Here is a 25461-nt window from a genome sequence, read left to right as displayed (position 1 = left end):
AACATTGTGAAATTTTTACTTTATAAATCTTAATATCAAATATTGGTTTGTTAGTGGACCAAAAATTTTAGCCTTAATAATTTTACTCTTAGATTAACCCTAACAATAACCTAACAAAAATAGTATAATTTCACGTGGAACGATGGAGGCTCCGTATAAATCACATAAATGATGGTTTATCACATGTCGCGGTCGAGTCGTTAGTTCTACTTTTGGTTGGATAGAAGCAAATATTTTTGTAAATTATTATTATTATTATTACTATTAAGAATTAGGAATAATTAGAACGCATATTGCGCGTCAAGCAACAACATATTAAGAACAAGAAACGTTAATCGGTACGCCATATTCTATTGAACTACACTGAGGACATTGGCCACCCATGCACCTACCAGCTTTATCATGACACACATATGACATGATTTAATTAATGAAAGAATACAATAATGAGTCCATATTTAATTAATTAAACCTAATCACGATTCTTTAAAGTTATATACAATGTAAGGTACAAAAATATAATAATGACACGTTTCCATCCCACTATAACGTCAACTCATTTGTGTCTCCTCCTCCCATTTCTCTCTCTCCCTCTGTCTATCTATCAATATATACATAGGAAAGTTGAGCTGCGTAGGTGATTGTTGTTGTGTGTACGTGTGACAAAAGTTGATTAAGCATAGAGAGAGAATATCAAGAAGGAAAATAAGAATTGTTAGTAAATATGGCGTTGAAGGACACGTTCTACGTATCTCATGGATCACCAACTTTGTCCATAGATGAGAGCATTGAGGCTAGGAAGTTCTTTGAGTCATGGAAGAAGGAGGTGTTTCCTCAGAGACCCTCTTCTATTCTCGTCATCTCTGGTCATTGGGACACTGCTGTTCCATCCGTCAACGTTGTTGACTCCGTCAACGACACCATCTACGACTTCTATAACTTTCCCAAACAAATGTACCAGGTTTCCACATATTACCCCTATTCACCCACTTATGCATTCTTATTACACGTTTAGTTCATGAGAAATGTTGATAATTCTTAAATTAATTCAACATATTTTTCACAGAGCATATACTTTAAAGATAAATAAATGTATGGCCCATAACTATCTCTTCGCTTTCTATAGCCCATAATTAAAATTTAAAAATAAATATTTTGTTACCATCCCCCTCCAAAACATATATGGTTAGAATATCTTTTCCCTTGGTCAGTAGTAGCATGCAGTGCCATATCATATTATGTTTTGCCCTTTTAAGGATAACTAAATGTATAGTCCATAACTCCACACGTAGGAATGCAATCGCACCCATGTACACAATTATGTCTTGAAGTTCAATTTTTGGTATTCCAAAATAATGCTATGCTTTTTTCCTTTTGGTATCCATTGGAGATGAGAAAGATCCTATAAGTTCCATGGATTAGTTCAGATTTTAAAATTAGATTAGGTATATTTTTTAAGACGGATTCGGTTTATACTCCGAGTCCCGAGTCCCGACATGGTTTAATATCCACAATTTTTTTAAAAGAATATCTTTTTAATTGTATATTAATAATTAATAATAAAATTAATTATAATAAAACTAAATTATATTTTTATCCTTTCTCTTATTCTTTTATATTCATTTTAGTTCTTTATTTGATAAAATATTCATTTTGATCCTTTATCTTTTATATTTTGGATTAATTTAATTCTTTTAAATAATAATAACTTTTAATTTTGTGACACAATTTTGAATCAATTTTTGATTGATTTAAGATATGAAACTTGTAACATTAAATTTAACTATATAAAACTATAAAATTTAATTAATGTTAGAATCCAAAGGAACTATATAAATATAGTAAAAATCGTATGAGACAAATTTCAAGTCTTCAATCAGTTAAAAAATGATATAAAATCATGTTTTAAAATTAAAAATAATTATTATTTTAAAAGGACAAAATTAGTTCAAATTTAAGTGATAAAAGACAAAAATAAACATTTTAAAAAATAAAAGACTAAATTAAATATAACAAATAAGATAAATGATAAAAAATAAAATTTAACCTTATAATAATATTATATTAAATATTTAAAATACATATTGTAAAATATATTTAATTTAACTTTTATATGTTTTTTATTCTAAATTTAACTACACCTAATGTTAGTGTCCATATATTATGTTAACATGTTGGATTGATCCGGTCTCTTCTCATATATTTGAGATCTTAATCAAGTCAAATTAGATTCACATAAATGATCTAGACAAAATTTTGGACTAAATTATGACACCCGTAAATTTGACAAATTTAACTCAACTCGACATTTACTTATCTCTATTGTATATGATAATGAAACTATTAGAATCGGCTTAATAATTAGGACTTGGGATAAATACATAAATACTTTGAGTTCAAAGGTAGTTGGTATTGTTGTAATCTTATTCTTGATAAAAAAAACCTCTGCATGATGATGTTGTTAGGTTGATTTATATAGAAATTTCTTAGATTACATTATGCTTCCTCTACCAGCTTAAATATCCTGCACCTGGAGCTCCAAAATTGGCAAGGAGGGTGAAGGAACTACTCAAGGAATCAGGTTTCAGCCGAGTTGATGAAGATACAAAGCGAGGACTTGATCATGGTGCTTGGGTTCCTCTCTTTTTGATGTACCCAGAAGCTGATATCCCAGTTTGTCAATTATCTGTTCAATCTCACCAAGATGCAACTTATCATTATAACATGGGAAAGGCATTGGCCCCTCTTAAAGATGAAGGTGTTTTGATTATGGGTTCTGGAAGTGCTGTTCACAACTTGAGAGAAATTGATCGTCACTCTAGTACTGTTGCACCCTGGGCTTTAGAATTTGACAATTGGTTGAAAGATTCTCTTCTTCAAGGAAGGTACCCTTTTCCTGTTTTCATCTTCATATTTGATTAATGCAGATGTTAACTACATGGATCTAATTGTTGATGTGCAAGTGTGAATGAAATTCTCATTTTAGATATAATTAAGCATACTGAGTAGTATATAAGTAAAAAAAAAACCTATAAAAACCTGATGTATTAAGATTCTGGATTGAGATGTAGCGTCAAATTCACTCTGGTTTTATCCCCTCTCATGTTACCAACACTAATTGCCATGATTTTGTTTGACATTGGAAAACTAATCATGGAATGTCGTAGAGTTTGTTTGGCTCTTCATGAATTGGTTGTTGAAGTTTTGAATTGCTTTTGTAGATATGAAGATGTAAATCATTATGAAGAGAAAGCACCACATGCAAAAAAAGCTCATCCCTGGCCAGATCACTTTTTCCCATTGCATGTTGCTATTGGTGCTGCTGGTCAAAACTCAAAGGCTAAGCTCATCCATAGCAGTATTGATTTGGGCAGTCTCTCTTATGCCTCTTACCAGTTTACATCTGCTGACAGCTGAACTTTTTAATGCAGAATGGCTGAAGTTCAGTTGCATACCCTCTAAACAATTATTCATTATCAGTGAAGATGTGTTGCTTGCAAGTTTAAATTTATGTTTTTGTGATATGTTGCTAAAAAAAGGATTTATAGTAACTTACTTGTTAATAACAAAAATATCTTCTTATTGAGATGATGGTTGGTGATTAGTCTTTTTTAATTTTGTTTTTGGTGGTGTCGTTTGATTTTAGTAATTGCTCAGGCAATTTCAATATATGTATGTACCGTAATGAATTCTGATATATGCTATATACTTGGATCCTATTGCATTTATAATTCAATGATTTGGGATGATGTGTTGCTTGCAAGTTTAGACTGATGTTTCTATGATATATTGCAAAAAGTTGATTTATAATAACTTAATTATTGTCAATAAAAGAAATTTATTTTCAAGATATGTACCTCCTTTTGTTGTTTGGTTTTAGTAATTGCTTATGTAATTTCAAGATATGCACCCTTTTAATGAAAACTGGTAAAGTGGAAAACTTGAATGAAATCTGATACAGATGATATATGATATGCAGTTAAGGAATAAGCATATCAAATCCTAACATGTGGAAAGCTGTTGTGAATTATAAAAAAGTTAATTTAAATTATAAATTATTGAGTTAAATAATTATTTTATGATATAATTGTTGAGAAATGTCTTCTAGTCACAATTTTAGGGATTTCAATAATTCTTTCATGTCATCACAAGTTAGTTATTGTTACGCGTTGTTTAACATATAGTGAGTTGGATAGTTAGAAATAACTTGTGGAGTTTTATGGAGTAAATTTTTTTAAAAAATAACTGTTTTCATTAATAGATCCTATGAGAGAAACAATCCTTTTTTCATATATCACACACTACCAAGAATTATGTTAAGGGTATGAAATTTTACTTTTAGAGTGTGTGTTAAGAATTTATATTGAATAACCTTTGTTTGAATGGAGGATGATCTATATTTGATCACCAAATATCAAAAGTATGGTGCCTCTACTTAGTCCACTTAAGTAACATTGGACTAAGTTTTGGTGTTAGCCACATAGAAGCAGGGCCGACCTAACATATTTTGAGGCCTAAAGCAAGTTTTCCTTTTTAAAGATGAGAGAGTAGCAAAAAAATCAACAGTCACCCATAAAAAAAGAAACTTTCAACAAAAAATTACAATATTAGAATCGAACCCAATCCTTATAATGCTAGGCTTAGACAATAACTAACAAACCAAAGTTAGTACTGATACAATTAATTCATTAAGTTCTATAAGTAAAAAAATATTTTGGGGGCTTAAAGTTAGGACTTGGGCAGCCTTATGCTTGGATCGGCCCTTCATAGAGGATAAGATAGTTTTGTGAGACTACACAATCTAAATTTTCACGTTATTGGTAAAATTAGATTAACGCGTTCATTTTATAGACTACTGTTTAACCTAATTTGTATTTTTATTGGGTTTATACAATAGAAGTCCAATTTAACTAAATCTTTTGTCAATTAATTAAATTTCATTTAATTAATTAACCATTAAATTAAATCTCATTTAATTTAATGACTTGCTCTAAGTTTTTACTCAATGTGTGTGAACCTTTAGGTTCTCGCTTAGTTGAAAGTCATATTTAAATATCATGCTGAATACAATATTAATCATTATAGACAAATATTAACATCTTGTGATCGATGCATTATTTCCACCCAATTAATGAGAAAAATCGATGGCCCAATTTCAACCTTCTGCAATCATAATTACTTAAGAGTAATTTGTCCCTTTGTCCATATGCCTTTGATTAGAACACGAGACATAAAAGTATCATTCTTGTTAAGTTCAATTATACATTTCTTGATATTCAAGTAGACATTCAAACATGAATAGGTTCAATATCTCATACTGGTCCATTCTCGCATGGTCGCACATATTTCACGTCTCACTTTATTAAAAGTCTCGAGGCATAACTCCCATTATGCCGAAGGGACGAATCCTTTTTATATCACTCACATCCTTCCAAATGATTTATTGTAGACCCAATTAATTAATTACCTTTGTAATTACATTGTCACAGATAACATTTGGTAGCATCAAAGTCTACAACTCCTATGCATAGAAATCATAGTACTCCAAGTTGAAGGACTACTCTACTGTGATAGTCATGAGAGGCTCTTATGACACTTGCATAATTATTATGAAACCTTCTTATAGTGAGTCCATTCGGTATAAGTATTACTCTTAATATTTATATCTGGGTGCCTGATTCAATATCTCATATCCATGACATGTGAGATGTGGTCATCAATTAACTTACACAATAGTCTTAATGTATTATTGTCATCCTAATTAACATAATATTTCATTATGGATAATTTAAGAGTGATGTTCTTTGTTAAAAGAATCTCACAATCAAGTCACACTTTATACATCTTTGAACGAATAGTTTATTCTAAAAATGTTACTATTATACAATGACACAATAATTGAAATGACTAAAATATTTTTACATCAAAGTCATGCTACAAACAAAGGATTGATACTAGAGTTAACTCCAAAAAAGAACATCATGCAATTATGGATGTTTTTTTTTTCTCTTTAAATATTCTATTTTTAATCCAATACCAAACATGAGAAAACATTTTTTTATTGTTGAAAAAGTAATTCAAATTTTAAATTCAAATTTCCAAGGTGTTAGTTAAATTTAAAAAGATATTGTTTAAAATTTAAAATGTTATCTTTATTTTAGGGATTTATTTCATCTTATAATATTAGGATGCATGATGAATAATAAATAATTTTGACATGAAAATAAAGTCATATGAAGGAAATTTTTTTGAAGTTTTGTCAAAAGATTTCTAAAGGTTATGTTTGGATTAATGGCAGATAATAGAAGAATGAATCAAAATATCATGGAATGGAATAGAATGGATGAAAAACATCATTTCATTATTTGAGTAATTTATAATAAATTGGAGTAAATATTCCATTCTATCATTTGAAAAAATAAAGGAGTAAAATAAATTAAAATTTTTCAATTCAATATTACCTTTATTTCACGAAATTGCCTTCTTCAACTAATTGATCTATGCATTAGTTTTTTATGGTATTTTAATTGGGTTAGAGATGTCAAAGTGAGCCAATCCAACTAATTCAAGTTGGTTCACTACGAGTTGATGTTTTAAATAGGTCGACCCAATTTGACTCACTTTCTGGTGAGCCAAGAAAATTTCAACCTGTCTCAATTCATTATAGCTTGTTGGGTTAGATAGGTTGATTCACAAGATTCTTTAAAGTAAAAAAATAAAATGTTTATATTTTTAATAAATAAAATAAATAATTACAACTTTTTCTATTAAGTAATCAAGTCAATCATTGATTCAAATGTAAATACAAAAAAAATATCAATCAAAATTTTAAATGAAAATAACTACATAAAATATAAATACATAATTTTTTTTTAAATTTCTTCATTTTGTAGGAGGTTAAACAGATCAACTCGATTCACTTAAGCTCAAATCTATTTGACTCACAGGTTAAGTGAGTTGGGTTGAAATTTACTAAAAATTGATATAGATTTTTATTTTCTAACCTAGCTTGGCCCGACACGTACTCGTGGTGAAATGAGTTGGCCTATCAGATTAGAGTTCACTTTGACACTAGTATGTCTCAAGTGACACCATTTAATTTGTTGCATTGAAAGATGCTTCAATATGGTAACTCTTATCTCTGTTCTAAAAATATTGTCTCCATAATGTATGTTTTGTTATTAACCAAAACAAAACAAAAAAGAAACTTGATAATAATATCTAACTCAATACAACAATTTTATTTTTTTACTAGTCTCCTCATGCTTGATAATCAATTATGTTTAGTTAGTGTGCTTTTGTATTAGTACATTATCATATATATTATAAAGTTAACCGTTCAAAATACTTTATCATAGTAATTCATGGTTAAAGATCTTAAGAATTATAAGTAAATTTGCAAAATTGAGTAAAAGTCTTTTATCATGTTTTGTTTTTCACATGCATGGGATGTGATTCTATAAGATAGAAAAATAGAAAAGAATAAAAGAGAGGTCAATGCCAATTGTATGTTTGAGCCAAATTTTATAAGGGTAAATAGTAGTTTAGAATTTGAAAAGTTTCATTCCATTATGTACACACCAAATTGGAGGGGAAGAAAAAAAAAATGAAGAAAACATTAGAATGGAATACATTTGATTCCATCCTGCTCCATTCTCACCATTTTCTTCCATCTTCATTTGTATAAAACCAAACAATGGAATTTTTATTCCATCTCACTTCATTAAGTGCTTGGTTTAGAAAGAACTTTTTATTGAGGGATATATACATAACGCTTGTTTTACCAATCACTGTCTGTATTGATGTCATTAGATAGCGCTTTATTAGAAGTTTTATCTATTAATAGACATCGTTCCGTTAGAACACACTTAAAAAAAACTTTCTATTAATAAGATAAACGTTGTCTATAAACGATTTTGGCATAGTGATTCCACTCTTTACCACCAATTAAAACATATCCAAAGTGTTTTTCTAAGTTTTGATAGAAAACTTGTAAGGAAAGTTTCTCAAGTTTCATCATGAAACTTATAATTAAGAAGAGTTTCTCATGTTTTGTTAGAAAACTTGTTGGGAGGGTTTCTCAAGTTTTGCTAAGAATGCATTTTGAGATAATGAACATATCATAAATGTGCGCATGAGGGATTAAACAACATTAAATATATTTGTATATATGGTCTTTCGTTTATGACATTTTCTTTTTGTGTGTTCTCTCATTGTTATGCATATTTCATAAAGAAATTTTTTTAATTCTCAACAGGTATTAGAGCTCACGGTTCACATGGCCTGGTGATATATCACACAAGTATATTGAAGCTTGATGAAACTATTAACGATTTCATGTGTCAAAAGTCTTATTAGTAATGTGAAAATCACGTGACATATTCTATTAATGGTAGCTAATGGCGACACAAGTACATCCAATAATTTATCACTTATGTTGCTTTTTTCGTTTATGCATTCGAAAATGCAAAACTTCCAATGAATATTACTAGTAGGGTGAAAAAGACACTTGTCTTTTATTTTTTTAAAAAAATAATTTAAGAGTAATTGTAGATAATTATTCATGAAATAAGAGTGATTTTTTTTCTAAGAGTATAATAGTCTACTAAAAATAGAGATAAAAAATAATTATACTTACATATATCCCTTTTGTAATATGTAAGATGTATAGATGAAATGTATGATAGTCCACTAAAGGTGAAAATCAAAAACAATTATTTATCACATATTTATTTTATAATAAATATAAATTTTAAGTATTTCAAAAACCACTTTAAGTTGGTAGTAATCTTAACTAAGAGAGACACTGTCTAAAATTTGAACAATATTTTTTTTCTTTACTTCTAAAAATAAATAAGTTGATTTTATGCATTTTGATTTTTTTTAAAAATTTATAATTATTTTTTTTAACAAATTTTCTTTTTCTCTTAAAACTGATTTACAGTATAAAAGTAAATTATTTTGTTATATCTAAACAAAATTAAAAATTTTAAAAATATCTTTTCAACAATTTTACACAAACAAAAATTTATTTTAACTATATAATTAATTATTAAAACAATCTAATTTCCACCATCATGGGTGCAATTTTTTACTCAAATAATATATTTTTAAAAAAATTTTACCCAAATAGCAATTTTGCAAATTTATTTCCCCAACTAGCATCATTTACTGTTCACTTTTTTTTTTTTAATTTTTTTCGCACGTTTGGAACAGCCTGTTTTGCAATCAAAACGGGTCGTTCTGCTTGAACATGCGTTAATTTTGCATCTGAAATGACTCGTTCCAAAATCAGAACGAACCATTCTGACACTTAGAACGGACCGTTCTAAAACTAGAACGGGTCGTTCTAAACTAGATTTTTAGGCCTTTTTAGAAGTTTAGAACGGGCCGTTTTGGTTTTGAAACGGCCCGTTCTGGGAAAGAGGGGAATGTTATATTCAAAAGGTTATTTTGGACCTTTAAACCATGCATTGATGGTTTTGCCTTCTGCAAACCAATTGTTCAAGTTGATGGAACCTTTTTATACAACAAATACAAAGGTACGTTATTGGTCGCAGTTGCGCAAAATGATCGTAACAACATAATTCCTATTGCATTTGCTGTTGTTGAAGGTGAAACTAGCGATGCATGATTTTTTTTTCTTAAGAACTTAAGGCGGTATGTAACACCGCAAGACGAGGTGTGCCTAATTTCTGATCGTCTTGAGGCTATTCGAAGTGCATACTCAAGAAATGGAAGTGGTTGGACAGAAAATAATTTTGTTCATGTCTATTGTATTCGACACACTGCACAAAACTTCATGCGACGATTCAAAAATGCAGCACTGAAGAAGGATGTCGTCAACATGGGTAATTTTATCATTACTTTTTTTTAAACATTTAATAATTAGTTTTCATTATTTAATTATTTTTTTTTCAGCCTATGAGATGACTGAACCTAGATTCTTTTACTATTACAACATAGTAAGAGATACTAATGCTGAAGCAGCCCAATGGTTAGACAACATTCCTAGGAAAAAAAGGACACTAGCATGGGACAATGGACGACGTTGGGGACACATGACAACAAACCTAACTGAGTCTATTAATTCTGTATTGAAGAAAACACAAAATGTGTCAATTTATTCCATGGTAATGGCCACATACACTCGTTGCAACAAGTTTTTCGTTCAAAGAGGCAGGCTAGATGAAATGTGGCTAGATGAAATGTGGTGTGATTGTGGCAAGTTCCAGAAAGTTCATATCCCTTGCTCGCTTCATGCTTACATGCACATCACAACTATCAAACCTACATGTCTCCCATATATACCTTACAACAAGTTGCAAAGGTATACGAAGGATTAGAACAGAGATAGATATTAGAGAACAACATAATCGTGTAAAAAATTGTTCCTATTGTCACACATCTGGTCACACTAGGAAGACATGTCCAAATATTGGTCATGGATTTAGTTCTCGTCACCATTGATTTTATCGTTGTAATGAGTTTTAATAACTTTATTTAGTTATATTTATAATGTTAATATTCAATAAATTTAATTACTTGATGTTACTCTTTGAGACTACGTTGTCTTTGTGTTAAAAGGGTAAATTGTGTTCGCTGCAATGCTAAGTTTGAAGCTAGATTTAAAGGAAACACCTTTGAAGTATGAAACTATAGTGTCTTAAACTTAAAAACACGAGATGATAATAATGAGACCTTGTCTTAATAGATTCGAAACTTGTACGAGTCAAACTGTGACTAATAATGAAAAATATGGATAACCTGCACATCACACTACGAAAACATGTCCAAATAATATATAATTATAATAGTTTATAAGCTAAACATTAAAATTCATATTATATTGGAAAAAAAAAACATTGTGCATAAATTGGCCCGAACGGGCCGTTCCAAAAGCTAAACGGCCCGTTCCAAACTACAAAAAAGGGGCTAAAATTCCTAGTTTAGAACGGGCCATTCCAACATTTAGGTTAAAAACGGCCCGTTCTAGTTTAAGAACGGACCGTTCCATATGCAAAAATAACACTATGAGGCTGCATGCAGAACAGGCTGTTCTGGTTGCAGAACGGACCGTTCCAGATGCAAAATTTCCAGATAACCTGGACTTACAACGAAATTTTTTTTTAAAAATACATAAACAATAAATAGTGCTAGTTGGAGAAATAAATATGCACAGTTACTATTTGGGTAAATATTTTTTGAAAATATATTATTTGAGTAAAGGTGGGAGAATTATTGAAGAGGAAGAAACGTTGTTACACCAAATCGTTTCACCTACCCAAAGGCATTCCTCACCCACCTAACACCTTCATCCTTGACACACATCAGCGTCACTGCGTAGTGCTTTCTAATTACTAATTGGGTAACGACTAACGAATTGTACAATAATAATTCCTTTTTTAATTAATTACACCTAACCATTTCATTTAAAAATTATATATCATGAAAACTATAAAAATACGTTCATGACATTTTCATCTTACTATAAATTTTATTAATAAAAAAATTTAACTACTCTTCAACCAGTATAACTTTTACTCATATAATTATAAATGTTTTATTTTAATTTTATATATGTCATGTTTTTTTCTATTTTAATTTTTGTAGTTAATTGTTACATAAATTAAAAAATAAATAAAATTTATAAAAAAAATACAAAAAATATAAAATAAAATATTTTTAATTATATAGATTATACAGTAAAGTTTATAAATTATATGGGTAAAAATATTACTTTTTAATTTCTCTAAAATTTTCTAAATTCGTTTTCGGGGTTTTTTTTATTATTATTTTTATATTAAATTAGTACTTTTAAAAATAAAATATGTTAAAGTCGATACTTATTTACTAAAGTATACACGCAGAACCGATTTTTTTTTTTTTAAAGCTTAATATTTACTTTTAGCTCCCTCAAATATGAGGTATATTTGTTTATGATCTATTAATTTTAAAGTTAAATTTTTTAATCCTTGAAATAAAAAATATCTTATTTTAATTTTTATATTCAAATATTATTAATGAATCACTCAAATATTATTATACAAAATTCATCAATTAATGTCATTATTAGAAAAAAAAATCAAATTAAACATAATTAATATCACATAAATATTTCAATTTATCATTATAATTTTGCTATGAGTTATCTAAAAGTTAAAACAAGATTTTTTAGAGATTAAATAAATTAATTTTAAATTTAAAAGATCAAACATAATTTTATTTTAAATTTGAAAGATTAATAATATATATAAACCAAGTATAAATAAGGAAGAGTCTATTTTTAGAAAAAGTAATTTATAAAAAAATTATAATAAAAATGCAAAAAACAAATTAAATTTTTTTAGAGGACCCTAGTAACTTTTAGTCGTATTTTAAAGAGGAGAAGAATAATTAAACCATAAAAAAAACAACGTCCACTTATTTGCGTCTCCTCCTTCGTTCTATCTCACATTTGTGTATCTATCTGTATATATATAAAGCAAAGTTGAGTTGAGGAGGAGATTGTTGTTGTGTGTGAGAGAGAAGTTGATTCAGCAAAATAAGAGTGGTTAGTAAATATGGCGTTGAAGGAGACATTCTACATATCTCATGGATCACCCACTTTGTCCATTGATGAGACCCTTGAGGCTAGGAAGTTCCTTCAGTCATGGAAGAAGGACGTCTTTCCTCAGAAACCCACTTCAATTCTCGTCATCTCTGGTCATTGGGAAGCCAAGGTTCCAACGGTCAATGTTGTTGACTCCGTCAACGACACCATCTACGACTTCTATAACTTTCCCAAACAAATGTACCAGGTTTCCACCTAGTACCTCTTAAATTTTGATCACCCCTATTCACCATGTTGTCCATTCTTTGTTTATTTTCAAGTGTTTTTAGTTTAGCAAGAAACGATCATATTCATATGTTTGTCATGACTCATGACTCATGAGTATCTGTTAATTATGTTGTTAGATTTTTCTGTTTGAAAGCAGGTGTTTTTAATCTTTGTGGGAAAATCCTATGTAAAATTCTTGTCCATGAGTAATGTTTGTTCCACCACTTTATAAATGATGAAAAATAAAATTTTGATTCTATTTAGTTCATTGAATGTTAAATTAGGGGCACAAATTTTTTCCCCCAAATATATATGAGGCTATCTTTTTCGCTTTGCCAGCAGCTGGTAGAACCATATTATGTTTGCCCTTTCAGGATATTAGAATCATTTTCCTCTACGTTGGTTTTGGTAGTCCAAAATGTTTAACTTTAAGAAATGAATGTTACTTTAGTCCACGGTGCTGTTTTTCGATTTGACATGGTACTAGACTATTAGGTTGATTTATATAGAAATTTCTTAGATTACATTATGCTTCCTCTACCAGCTTAAATATCCTGCACCTGGAGCTCCAAAATTGGCAAGGAGGGTGAAGGAACTACTCAAGGAATCAGGTTTCAGCCGAGTTGATGAAGATACAAAGCGAGGACTTGATCATGGTGCTTGGGTTCCTCTCTTTTTGATGTACCCAGAAGCTGATATCCCAGTTTGTCAATTATCTGTTCAATCTCACCAAGATGCAACTTATCATTATAACATGGGAAAGGCATTGGCCCCTCTTAAAGATGAAGGTGTTTTGATTATGGGTTCTGGAAGTGCTGTTCACAACTTGAGAGAAATTGATCGTCACTCTAGTACTGTTGCACCCTGGGCTTTAGAATTTGACAATTGGTTGAAAGATTCTCTTCTTCAAGGAAGGTACCCTTTTCCTGTTTTCATCTTCATATTTGATTAATGCAGATGTTAACTACATGGATCTAATTGTTGATGTGCAAGTGTGAATGAAATTCTCATTTTAGATATAATTAAGCATACTGAGTAGTATATAAGTAAAAAAAAAACCTATAAAAACCTGATGTATTAAGATTCTGGATTGAGATGTAGCGTCAAATTCACTCTGGTTTTATCCCCTCTCATGTTACCAACACTAATTGCCATGATTTTGTTTGACATTGGAAAACTAATCATGGAATGTCGTAGAGTTTGTTTGGCTCTTCATGAATTGGTTGTTGAAGTTTTGAATTGCTTTTGTAGATATGAAGATGTAAATCATTATGAAGAGAAAGCACCACATGCAAAAAAAGCTCATCCCTGGCCAGATCACTTTTTCCCATTGCATGTTGCTATTGGTGCTGCTGGTCAAAACTCAAAGGCTAAGCTCATCCATAGCAGTATTGATTTGGGCAGTCTCTCTTATGCCTCTTACCAGTTTACATCTGCTGACAGCTGAACTTTTTAATGCAGAATGGCTGAAGTTCAGTTGCATACCCTCTAAACAATTATTCATTATCAGTGAAGATGTGTTGCTTGCAAGTTTAAACATGTTTTTGTGATATGTTGCTATAAATGATACCGTTATGAATGTACCGTTATGAATTCTGATACAAAGGATCTATGACATGCTATATTTCCATTATGTATTATTTTTTTATATATAATTGTTTAATTATAATATGTATTTATAAATAAATTAGTGTTTTCTAAGATAATATACTTGCTAGGTTCTTTTCTCTATCTAATATTATTATTATTATTATTATTATTATTTTAATACGTTATGAACGTGATAGTCTTTTTTCTATTGGTATTGTAATTGCAAGACAAACTTATGAAGAATTTTTTTTAAGAAAGTCATATTTTTCAAGACAAATAATTTGAAATTAGCTATTCATCTTCCATAACAAGTATTTTTATCAAATATTTGTATTATTTATATTGTTATGAATTAAAGTAGTCATCAAGACACTATAGTAGTCTTGAAACGCTATTAAATAAAAAATAATTTCATGCATCCTTGAAATGTGTCTAAAAGACACTATCAAAAGAGAATATTCAATCTCGTTTACTTTATTATTATTTTTTCACCAGAAAGACGAAATATTAATGTTTCATTAACGTAATATATTATGTCATTATTATGTAATCATATTTTTCATATTATGTATTTGATAAAATATTTGTATTTTTTTATAATTATGAAATTTATTTAAATACAATTGGTCTTGAAGACAAAATCATGAAAATATAATTATAAGAACATTTTTTTTTGGCAATGGTCAAATGAAAATTTAAGAATATTTTTCCTCACCAAAAGTGGGAAAAGTTGTGCAAGAATGAAAATTAAAGAATTTTTTTTCTTATTGAAAGTGAGAAAATAATTTAAAAAGTGAAAAGAAAAATAATTTTTACCTGAAGTGAAATTTTTTTCTTCAAAATGTGAAAAAAAGGATAGATAAAGAAACAAATATGATATAAATATTATGTTTAGTCTTTTGATATGAATAAGAGTACCATCGGAAGTAGAATGATTTTGTCAAGGTCATAGTTGAAATATTAAATGATATTTCAAACAATTATAGTGGATAGTGAAGTGGTCCCTAAACCTTTTTAGGTTCATGTGTGATTTATTGAAAGGATTATGAGTCCCTTATTTTTATAATTCAATATTGTTTCTAATCGAATTGGTTGAAATAATTGACATGGTATGTGATTGAATCTTTGTATTGTGCTATTAAATCTTAAAAAGTTTAGTTTTTAAATCTTATTGATAGAATTGATATTATATATTTTCATAATGTTATACGCCTATTATTTTAATCAATGAAGATCATCACTCAAAATCATTCAATTATAACTTGATTGTGATTTGTACAAGAATACTAGGATTCAATGAAAATATGATTCATTTTTATTTCCTTAATTTTTTGATACATTTATAGGGAGAATAATTTTCTTAATTTTTAGCATTATTTTTTTCCCTTAAAGTCAACCTAGCAATGACATAAATACATTTTTATTAAATAATTTTTTTATAAATATAATGAGAAAGAAACTTATTAAGTTTCAAGGATATTCATTTAAATGAGTTTCATATTGAAACAAACAATAAAAGAAATGTAGAATATCTTTATATCATAAAACTTCACTTGAATAAAAAGGAAGTATTGAAAAAATTACCTGTTTTCTCCTATAGATTGTACTGTACGTATGTTAATTAATACAATTGAAATACATACTATTATAAACTAGAACTTTACAAATCAAAATAAATTTGAGGTTTGCCATGACCGGTTGGGTCACCTTAGGACTATCATGATGCAAAAAATAATTGAAAATTCATGCAGACACTTATTGAAGAGCCGGAAGATTCTTTAAACAAATATTTTCTCATGAATTACTTGTTTCTAAGGGAAGTTAATAATTAGACCATTACCAACAAAAATTGAGAATGAATCTATCTTATTTTTGAAATAGATACAAGGTGATATTTGTGGACCAATACACTCCCCATATGGACCATTTAAATATTTTATGATTTTAATTGATGCATCAACAAGATGGTCACATGTTTGTTTATTATCTACTCGCAACTAGGTGTTTGCGAGATTATTAGCTCAACTAATTAGATTAAGAGTTCATTTTTCTGACTACCCAATTAAAAAAATTTGTTTGGATAATGTTGGTTAATTCACATCTCATGCTTTTAATGAGTATTGTATGTTCATTGAAATTGATATTGAACATCTAGTAACACATTTTCATACACAAAATGGACTTGCAGAATCAATTATCAAACATTTAAAACTAATTACAAGATCATTACTCTTGAGATCAAAACTTCCAACGTCAACTTGGGGCATGCAATCTTACATGTTGTGCTATTAATTTGCGTCATGCCAACAAGTTATCACAAATTCTCTCATTTACAATTGATTTTTGGTGAGCAACCCAATATTTTTCATTTAAGAATCTTTGGATGTGATGTATATGTTCCAATTGCCCCACCTAAAAGAACTAAAATGGATCCTTAAAGAAAATTAGGAATATATGTTGGGTATGAATCTTCATCTATAATAAAATATGTTGAACCATTAACTGAAAATTTATTTAGGACTTAGTTTGTCGATTGCCATTTTAATGAGTTGATTTTTTCAACATTAAGGGGAGAACACAAACAACTAGAAAAAGATATTAATTGAAATGAATTATCATTGTATCACTTCAATCCTCGTACAAAACAATGTCAACTAGAAGTTCAAAAAGATAATTCATTTGCAAAATTTAGCCAACCAATTACCAAATGTATTCACGGATCCAAAAGGAGTGACTAAGTCATATGTACCAACTACTAATGCTTCAATAAGAGTCGAAGTCCCTGTTGGACAATCCAATATTGCAAATGAGTCACAAATACGTCTGAAACATGATGGACCAATTGACTCCAAAGATGAGAATCCTCGAATTAAAAAAAAGGGCTAAAGAGAAAAATGACCAAATTGAGGATGTAAACACCCAAAAAAATTCCTATGACATAACTAATATTCCAAATCTAGAAGAAACTCAGATACTTGAAATTATGAAAATGAAGAAATCTTAGTAAATTATGTCATGAATGAAATACGATGGAACCAAAATAACGTTAATATTGATGATGTATTTGCACATAATATAGCCCTAAATATAATAAATGATATTGAGGATCAAGAACCAAAGTCCATCAAAGATTTTCGACAAAGAAATGATTGGCTAAAGTGGAAAGATGTAATTTAGGCAGCATTAGGCTCATTAGCTAAGCAAATATTTTTTGGACCAGTACTACGTACACCAAAAACTGTAAAACCAATTAGATACAAATGATTTTTTTTTGCAAAAATGAAATGAAAATGGTGAAATTGTGAGATACAAAACAAGACTAGTTGTTCAAGAATTTTCACAAAGACTCGGTATTAATTTTGAAGAGACATATTCACCTATAGTGGATGCAAGTACTTTTCGATACTTAATTAGATTGGTTGTACATGAAAAACTTAATTTGCATCTAATGAATGTAGTTACAACATATTGTATGACTCTTTTGATGTTGACATTTATGTGAAACTCCCATTAGGATTTAATTTGCCCAATGATCCAATTTCTAGAGAAGATTATTCGATCAAGTTGAATAAATCTCTATATGGACTAAAACAATCAGGTTGTATGTGGTATAATCAACTAAGTGAATATTTGTTATAAGAAGGATATAAAAATAATCTAATTTTTCCGTGTATATTTATAAAAGGATCTAAAAATGAATTTATCATAGTTGTAGTTTATGTAGATGACATAAACATTATTGAAACTCTTGAAGAGCTTTAAAAAGCAATAGATTGCTTGAAGAAAGAATTTGAAATGAAGGATCAAGGAAGAACAAAGTTTTGCTTAGGACTGCAAATTGAATATTTAGAAAATGGAATTCTTGTGCATCAAGAAACTTACATAACAAAGGTGCTTGAAAGTTTTTATATGGACAAATCACATCCATTATGCACTCCTATAGTTGTAAGATCTTTAGATATTAACAAAGATCCATTTAGATCCCAAGAAAAGGATGAAGAAATATTTGGTCCCAAAGTATCATATCTTAGTGCTATATGAGCACTAATGTATCTTGCTAATTATACACGACTTGATATAACATTTGTTGTTAATTTGTTAGCAAGATATAGTTCTTCACTTACACAAAGACATTGGAATGGAGTTAAACAAATCCTTCATTATCTTAGAGGATATTTGTTTACAAGTGGTGGTACAACCATTTCAGGACAATCTGTAAAACAAACCATATTAGTCGTTTCATTTAATCATGCAAAATTTTTAGCATTACATGAGGCAAGTCGTGAATGTGTTTGACTAAGATTTGTGATTCAACATGTACGAAAAACTTGTGGAAAAATGACATCGTCAATTATATATGAAGATAATGTTGCATGTATTGCACAATTATATATGAAGATAATTGATACGTAAAGGGAGATAGAACAAAACATATTTTGCTGATTTTTTTTTTACTCATGATCTTTAAAAGAATGGTGATATAAATGTTCAACAAGTTCGCTCAAGTGATGACAACCTAACTGATCTCTTTACAAAGCCACTTTCAAGAAAACTTTTTTGAGTAGTTGATTCACAAGATTGGTCTTCGTCGTCTTAAAGATTATATGCATGAGGGGTAAAATAAATATTTATGAATGATGTACTATTTTTCCTTCACTAGGTTTTTATTGTACATGATTTTTTCCAGTAAGATTTTAACAAGGCACATTCTAAATATTGGATATTCAAGGAGAAGTGTTATGAATAATAATTAGTGTCTCAATTAGTGAATGTCAATATTCACTATCAATTATTACCATTTATATTTTCATTATTATGTATTATTCTCTTTTTGTATAATTGTTCAACTATCACATGTACTTATAAACAGATTAATTTTCTCTCAAAGATAATATATCAGTTATATTCTTTTCTCTATCTTATATTATTTTGTTTATTCTCTCCGCTTTATCTTTCTTTTATAACTTTGTGATATGATGCTAAAAAAAGGATTTATAATAACTTACTTATCGTTAATAACAAAAATATCTTCTAATTGAGATGACGGTTGGTGATTAGTCTTTTTTAATTTTATTGTTGTTGGTGTCGTTTGGTTTTAGTAATTGCTCACGCAATTTCAATATATGTATGTACCGTAACCGTAATGAATTCTTATATCCTATATACTTGGATCCTATTGCATTATATATAGTGCACAACTTGGTGCTATATAGGGTGAAAGTTACTGTTTAACTGAATTACTAATTAAACCAACCAACTAACTTAACCAAAGGGTTACAACAAATTATAACATAATGATGGGTGAAAGTTTAGTAAACTAACTGAGATGGTTTCTAGCTCTGTCTTGTGATCCCTGTGAGGCAGACGTTAGGGCTGTTAGCTTATTTCTTTTGTATTCAAATAGTTGCATTTAATTTAACCATTTTGTGTATATTATTTTAATCCCGATAGTTTTATTAAGCACTGTTTGAGAGTGGATGTGATTCAATAATTTTTTTTTTCTCTTCATTTTTTTAATAATTTTTCTTCAGGGTTTGTTTGCTTCTTTTCATACTTGGAGTATAAGATTATAAAGAAAAAAAATGAATTGAGTCACTACCATGAGTTGGTATGTCAAATTATACCTACTACCATTTGAGTCATCCATTCCATGATCACGACAATGACACGATACACATTGGTGTCATTGCAAGCCAATTAGGTAATGGAAGAGTACACTAATGAGTTATGATTTTTTTTTAAAGATAAATTTAGATTAATGCAAAGCATGACCTCATATAAAAATTAGTAATACAGATTTTTTTAATTTTATTTATTAATATATTTAAATTATTTATTAAAATTCTGCTAAAAATTATATCATTGTAAGTAAAATAATTAAATAAGAAGTAAAAATTTTCAAGAAATTTCCACCCATGATAAAATATATTCAAAATGGTATATTACATTGTACCATTTCTTTTAATTAACTAATTCAAGCACAATTTATTTCAAAATTATTGGGAAAAGCATAAAACCTATTAATAACATTTGCATACGCTTCAACATTATCTTTTAATACAAATTTATTTAAATTAGAGTTTAACTTCTATGCAAAATTTTACACAAACAACATTGATTATTGATACACTTTCAAAGTAATATCTATTATCTATTATTACATAAACGTTTTGTTACATAGGTAAATATCACGTAGCATTGTCATATTCGTTATTCTCTATTTAAATTTATTAATTTATTTTTTATTTATTAAAATAAATTATTTTATTTAATTATATTTATTAAAATTTCTGTAACAAATATATTTTTAATTTAATAAATTAATTAAATTTAAAATAAATTTTAATTTAATTATTATATATTTATTAATGAAAATAGTTAAAATTATCTTAAATAAAAGTAATTATATCATTCAAAAATAATTATAAACAATATACATTATTATAACACCTGATTGAAGTAATCTCTGTTGTTGCCCAAAAATTTCGTTGAAATGTCTAATGTTCTGTTTCTTTATTTTATTTTATTTTTTAATTTGTGTGCGCGCCTTTCGTTGTGTCTCTATGATTATGGATGTTTTTAATGCAATTTGTTTTGATTTGTTTGGTGTTTGACTTATAAGTATTTCAAATCAAATAAAAATCCTATACGGTTTAATTTGGTTTGGTTTAAAAATATAATAAAATCCGAATAACTAAACTAAATTGTTTATTTTAGTTCGATTTTTACGACTTTAAAAATCTGTTAAAAATGTAATATTGTTATAAATAGATCATAATTTTCCATATTCTCATACTATCAAGTTTGAAGGTGGGTGGGAGACACACAACGGATGTAACGACCCACCGTGGCCGTCACTACGGAACAACACTACATATTGCTCGAAAATAAATTAAAATAGTATAATAAATATTTACAACACAAGTTGCTAATCAAGCAATAAACAACTAGTTATATACAAGAAAATCTACTACTATAAGGTAGCCTACAAAAAAATAATATCCATCTTCAGGCACCTCCTGTGGCCTCTAGCAGCTACCTCCCAGCCTATCCCTGCCTTGCTCTCATACCACGTATGATCATCGCAATCCAAACCACATGGAGACATGCAAGGGTAAGCTAGAGACAATCAAGGACGGAGCCAAGGGGGGACCTACGGGTGCCACGGCCCCCCCAACAATTTTAATTTTTTTTATATACATATATATTACTATATGGCACATTGGCACCCCCTATTTTTAATATAAACTCAGATAATATGCTTTTGATACTTTAATTTTCATTTATTATAAATTATATATTATTTATTCTCGGCCCCCCAGTATTGAAATCCTGGCTCCGTCCCTAGAGACAATAAACAACTCATAATAATTTAATATTCAACATCTTCGCATTCGACACTTGAGACAAACAACATATATATATATACTATACATCTTAACATTCATTTCAACTTACAACATAACAACACTATCGTCATCTCAACAAGGTCAACATACAACACAATCACAGCTTAACAACATAACAACAAATATACAACTCATATCAACAACAAATCAACTCATCAACAACTTATGCATCGTCATGCATTTCGACTCGGAGATCTCCTACAACATGGTAAGTAGTCTTAGTGGCTAAGTCCTACCGAACCGACAACACAACAAATTTGGATATCAATCCACAACACGATAATGGTTTCTTAGACTTTGCCACTTAAACAAGGAAGTATAGTACTCAGTTAGGAACTAAGTTCCCGACTTCGTACTTTACTCAAATTGGCTACTTGTAATCGATATAGGTTGGTTGACCTGACCCCTATACCGTGGTCACTTTGTAATCGGTATAGCTCAACCTTGCCCCTACACCGTGGTTGCTTTATAATCGGTATAGCTCGACCTTGCCCCTATACCGTGGTCGCTTTATAATCGGTATAGTTCGACCTTGCCCCTATACCGTGGTCGCTTTATAATCGGTATAGCTCGACCTTGCCCCTATACCGTGGTCGCTTTATACACGTGTGCCTCGACCTTGCCCATACACGGGATCAACTAAGTCCTAGAGGAGAACAACACAACGACCACTCCAAGAGACAACTTCCCAAGGAGGGTTTTTCAACAAATTGGGCTCTTAGAGCACCAAAACTATCTCAATCCACACAATAGGATGAACAACTTCGAAAACATCTCCCCTAGTCCTAGTGATCAACAACTTATCATCACAGCTTAATCAGCTTACAACTCAACAACACAGCTTTACAGCAATAGACATCTTAACAACTTTACAGCAATAGACAACTTAACAACTTTACAACAATAAACAACTTAACAACTTTACAGCAATAGGCACCTTAACAACTTTATAGCAATAAGCAACTTAACAACTTTACAACAATAAACAACTTAACAACTTTACAACAATAAACAACTATAGTCATAATCTCAACTTTAACAACTTTAAACAACATAGCAACTTTTTAGCAACATACAACTCTCCTCTAACAACTTGACAACACAGTCTAATAATAACATCTCATCATACTTCACAACGTAAACATGTCCACACATATAGCAACCTTATCAACTTAATTTCAACTAATTTCAACAATATCATAGATCAACACACAACTTGTAAACAACTTCACAACTTAACTACAACATGCATCTCCAAAAACATCATTAATAAATATTTAATCATATATTAGCAACACACAATATTTTCATCACCTAACATAACTCATACTAATCAACCTAAGTACCCAAAGGAGTTCCCAACTCACATACAACCAACAACTTTACAATCTAGCTTCCCTTACCTGAAGATTGGCTCAGGATAGCCAAGAAGCGGAATTCCCTTTTCCGAAGCTCAACCTGGAACTTCAATCCACCCAAAGCAAGCTTCTTAGTCCAGAGTCCTTCTCTCTAAAATTTCTCTCTAAAAACCTCCCTTTCTCCTCAACTACCAACCCCTATTTATAGAAGTTCTGGAGTGACTAGAATGGCCTATTCCGAATTCGGAACGACCTGTTCCGAATCCGGAACGGCCCATTCTGCACTCTTTCACCAAGTACAAAATTTACATGCAGAACGGCTCATTCTGAAATCAGAACGGCCCGTTCTGGGACTCATATCTAGAACGGCCCGTTCTCCATCCAGAATGGCCCGTACTCCCTCCGGAACGGCCCATTCTCAACTATGTTTTATAGGTCAATTCAGTAGTTTGGAACGGCCTGTTCCAGTTTGGGAACGACCCGTTCTGGACTACTAAATCACCCATATTGAGCCTTCTAAAATAATATACTATCACTACAAAAATTTATGTAATTAGTGGCGGTTTTTTTCTGGCGGTTTCAAAAAACCGCCACAAAATATTATATTTCTGGCAGTTATTTTAACCGCCACAAAAGAATGATATTTTTAGCGGTTTAAAACCGCCACAATCTTTAAATACCAGTTCTACCTTTTCATGTCACACGTGGCAACCACTTAGGAGCTCTTTAGTGTGAGTGGACGCGATTTTAATAAAAAAAAGTGAAAAAAATTCCCACCCCAATTTTTTAACTTCGTTCGTTCACTCTCACTCCCAGACCCTCACTCACTCTCCCACTCACTTAGTCCGAGTCCCTCACTCACTCTCTTTCTTGCTTTCCTTCAATCACATTCTCGGTAAGGCTTTACTTAAGTTTCCGCGCTTTCCTTCAACTTTGAATTTCGCCCTAGGTTTTTATTCCTAATTTGATTCCGCAAACTGAAACCTCTATGTTACTAATGCTAGTGTCATATTTTGCACCTTGTTTGCTCTACTTTGCGATGTGAAACAATCGAGGAATATGCAATTGAATCAGTTTAATAGTTTTTGCTGTTGTGAGAAGGGCACGTTTCTATTCGATTTTGAGTGTCTCGTAAGAACCATAATAATTTTGATATGTGCATTTCTATGTCTTCGATTCTTCAGTTATATTTACAGTTAGGGTGTGTTTGTAAAAGAGTTACATTCAACGTTTTGTGAATTGGATCAAGTGAAAGTTTGTTGAATACCATCCTGATGATAAACCAAACGCACACTTCTGTTTTATTTTTGAACCTCGCTGAGCTTGTTATTCCTGCTTGCATTAGTTCTGTTTTTCGATAATTGGTGTTATAATGTGGATGATATTTTGTCACTTGTTTGAACTTCACTGTTGGTGATGCCATTTCTCGTGTAATGTCACGTCTTTTTGTGTTTTGCGAATTTGGTTTGTTAACTTGTTTATTTGTGGAAGGGTGGTATAGCTCACTCAGTCTTGTATGCATTTTTCTTTCCCTGTTTGAATTTTTGGCTCTATTCTTTTTATGTTTCCGCGGTACCCTCAAATTCGAAGGGGTGGCATTTTTGGTTCAGTTCAGGCTTGTAAAATACAATAGGAACTTTTCTGATCATATAAGGCACTGATATTTATTGAAAAGGATAACCTCTCTGAACAACATATACTCTTTTGTACAAATTAATTTTGGTATCATATAAATGATCAAGACTTGCACTAATGCTAATGTGATTTGAGGTTTTCGATGGTTGCTTGGTACTCCTAGTAGTTGTGGAATGAGTGAGAATAATTTAAAAGTATGTTCAATGATGTATTTAAATTGAATGTGCTTAATAGAGTTTTTAACAATTTTGTATTCTAATAGTATAATCGTTAAAAAATTAAATGAGCTTTGCATATTATTTCTATTGTTTTTAATCATACGAAGCGGTTTCTTACATTCGAGCATCTCTAATATAGAGAGTATCTTAACCAAGTTCTTGTAAGATTGGGTTTTTATGTAAGAAAATTAAATGAGAAATGTATTCTATGTTTCTAAAACACTGCTATTAGTTACTTTTCCCGGCTTTGATTGAGATCTAGACATATGATATCTAATCAAACTTTTGTAGATTACATGGTTGACATTGCTTGTGAGGTGGCCCCTTTTAGAATTTAGAATCATAATGCAGATGACAGCTGCAAAACACATAAAAAAGTTATCAAATAATTTCTCATTATCATTTAGCGTGATTTTTGTACTTTACCAGGT

General features: G+C 29.9%; 2 protein-coding genes across 2 annotated transcripts; both read left to right on the top strand.

Annotated features, from left to right (window-relative positions):
- The first annotated feature begins 586 nt into the window (after positions 1-586).
- LOC109791945 (extradiol ring-cleavage dioxygenase) lies at positions 587-3749 on the top strand. Its single transcript, XM_020351313.3, has 3 exons — positions 587-961; positions 2515-2885; positions 3222-3749. The coding sequence occupies exons 1-3, from the start codon at positions 725-727 to the stop codon at positions 3415-3417; spliced, it is 804 nt and encodes a 267-aa protein (XP_020206902.1). The 5' UTR covers positions 587-724; the 3' UTR covers positions 3418-3749.
- Positions 3750-12434: 8685 nt separating this feature from the next.
- LOC109791944 (extradiol ring-cleavage dioxygenase) lies at positions 12435-14453 on the top strand. The gene is made up of 3 exons (XM_020351312.3): positions 12435-12800; positions 13365-13735; positions 14072-14453. Exons 1-3 carry the CDS (start codon positions 12564-12566, stop codon positions 14265-14267), a joined length of 804 nt encoding a protein of 267 aa, XP_020206901.1. The 5' UTR covers positions 12435-12563; the 3' UTR covers positions 14268-14453.
- The last annotated feature ends 11008 nt before the right edge of the window (positions 14454-25461 follow it).

Source organism: Cajanus cajan, chromosome 1 (genome assembly GCF_000230855.2).
Source record: "Cajanus cajan strain Asha chromosome 1, NIPB_CcT2T_4, whole genome shotgun sequence".
In the NCBI taxonomy this organism is placed as follows: domain Eukaryota; kingdom Viridiplantae; phylum Streptophyta; class Magnoliopsida; order Fabales; family Fabaceae; genus Cajanus; species Cajanus cajan.
This window is presented reverse-complemented; position numbering and strand designations above follow the sequence as displayed.

Bases quoted from the DNA above. Each gene is read 5' to 3' on its own strand.
- LOC109791945 (XM_020351313.3), top strand. From the start codon at position 725: ATGGCGTTGAAGGACACGTTCTACGTATCTCATGGATCACCAACTTTG. The intron at 962-2,514 runs GTTTCCACATAT...TTCCTCTACCAG, and splicing joins TTCCCAAACAAATGTACCAG to CTTAAATATCCTGCACCTGG. The intron at 2,886-3,221 runs GTACCCTTTTCC...TTGCTTTTGTAG, and splicing joins GATTCTCTTCTTCAAGGAAG to ATATGAAGATGTAAATCATT.
- LOC109791944 (XM_020351312.3), top strand. From the start codon at position 12,564: ATGGCGTTGAAGGAGACATTCTACATATCTCATGGATCACCCACTTTG. The intron at 12,801-13,364 runs GTTTCCACCTAG...TTCCTCTACCAG, and splicing joins TTCCCAAACAAATGTACCAG to CTTAAATATCCTGCACCTGG. The intron at 13,736-14,071 runs GTACCCTTTTCC...TTGCTTTTGTAG, and splicing joins GATTCTCTTCTTCAAGGAAG to ATATGAAGATGTAAATCATT.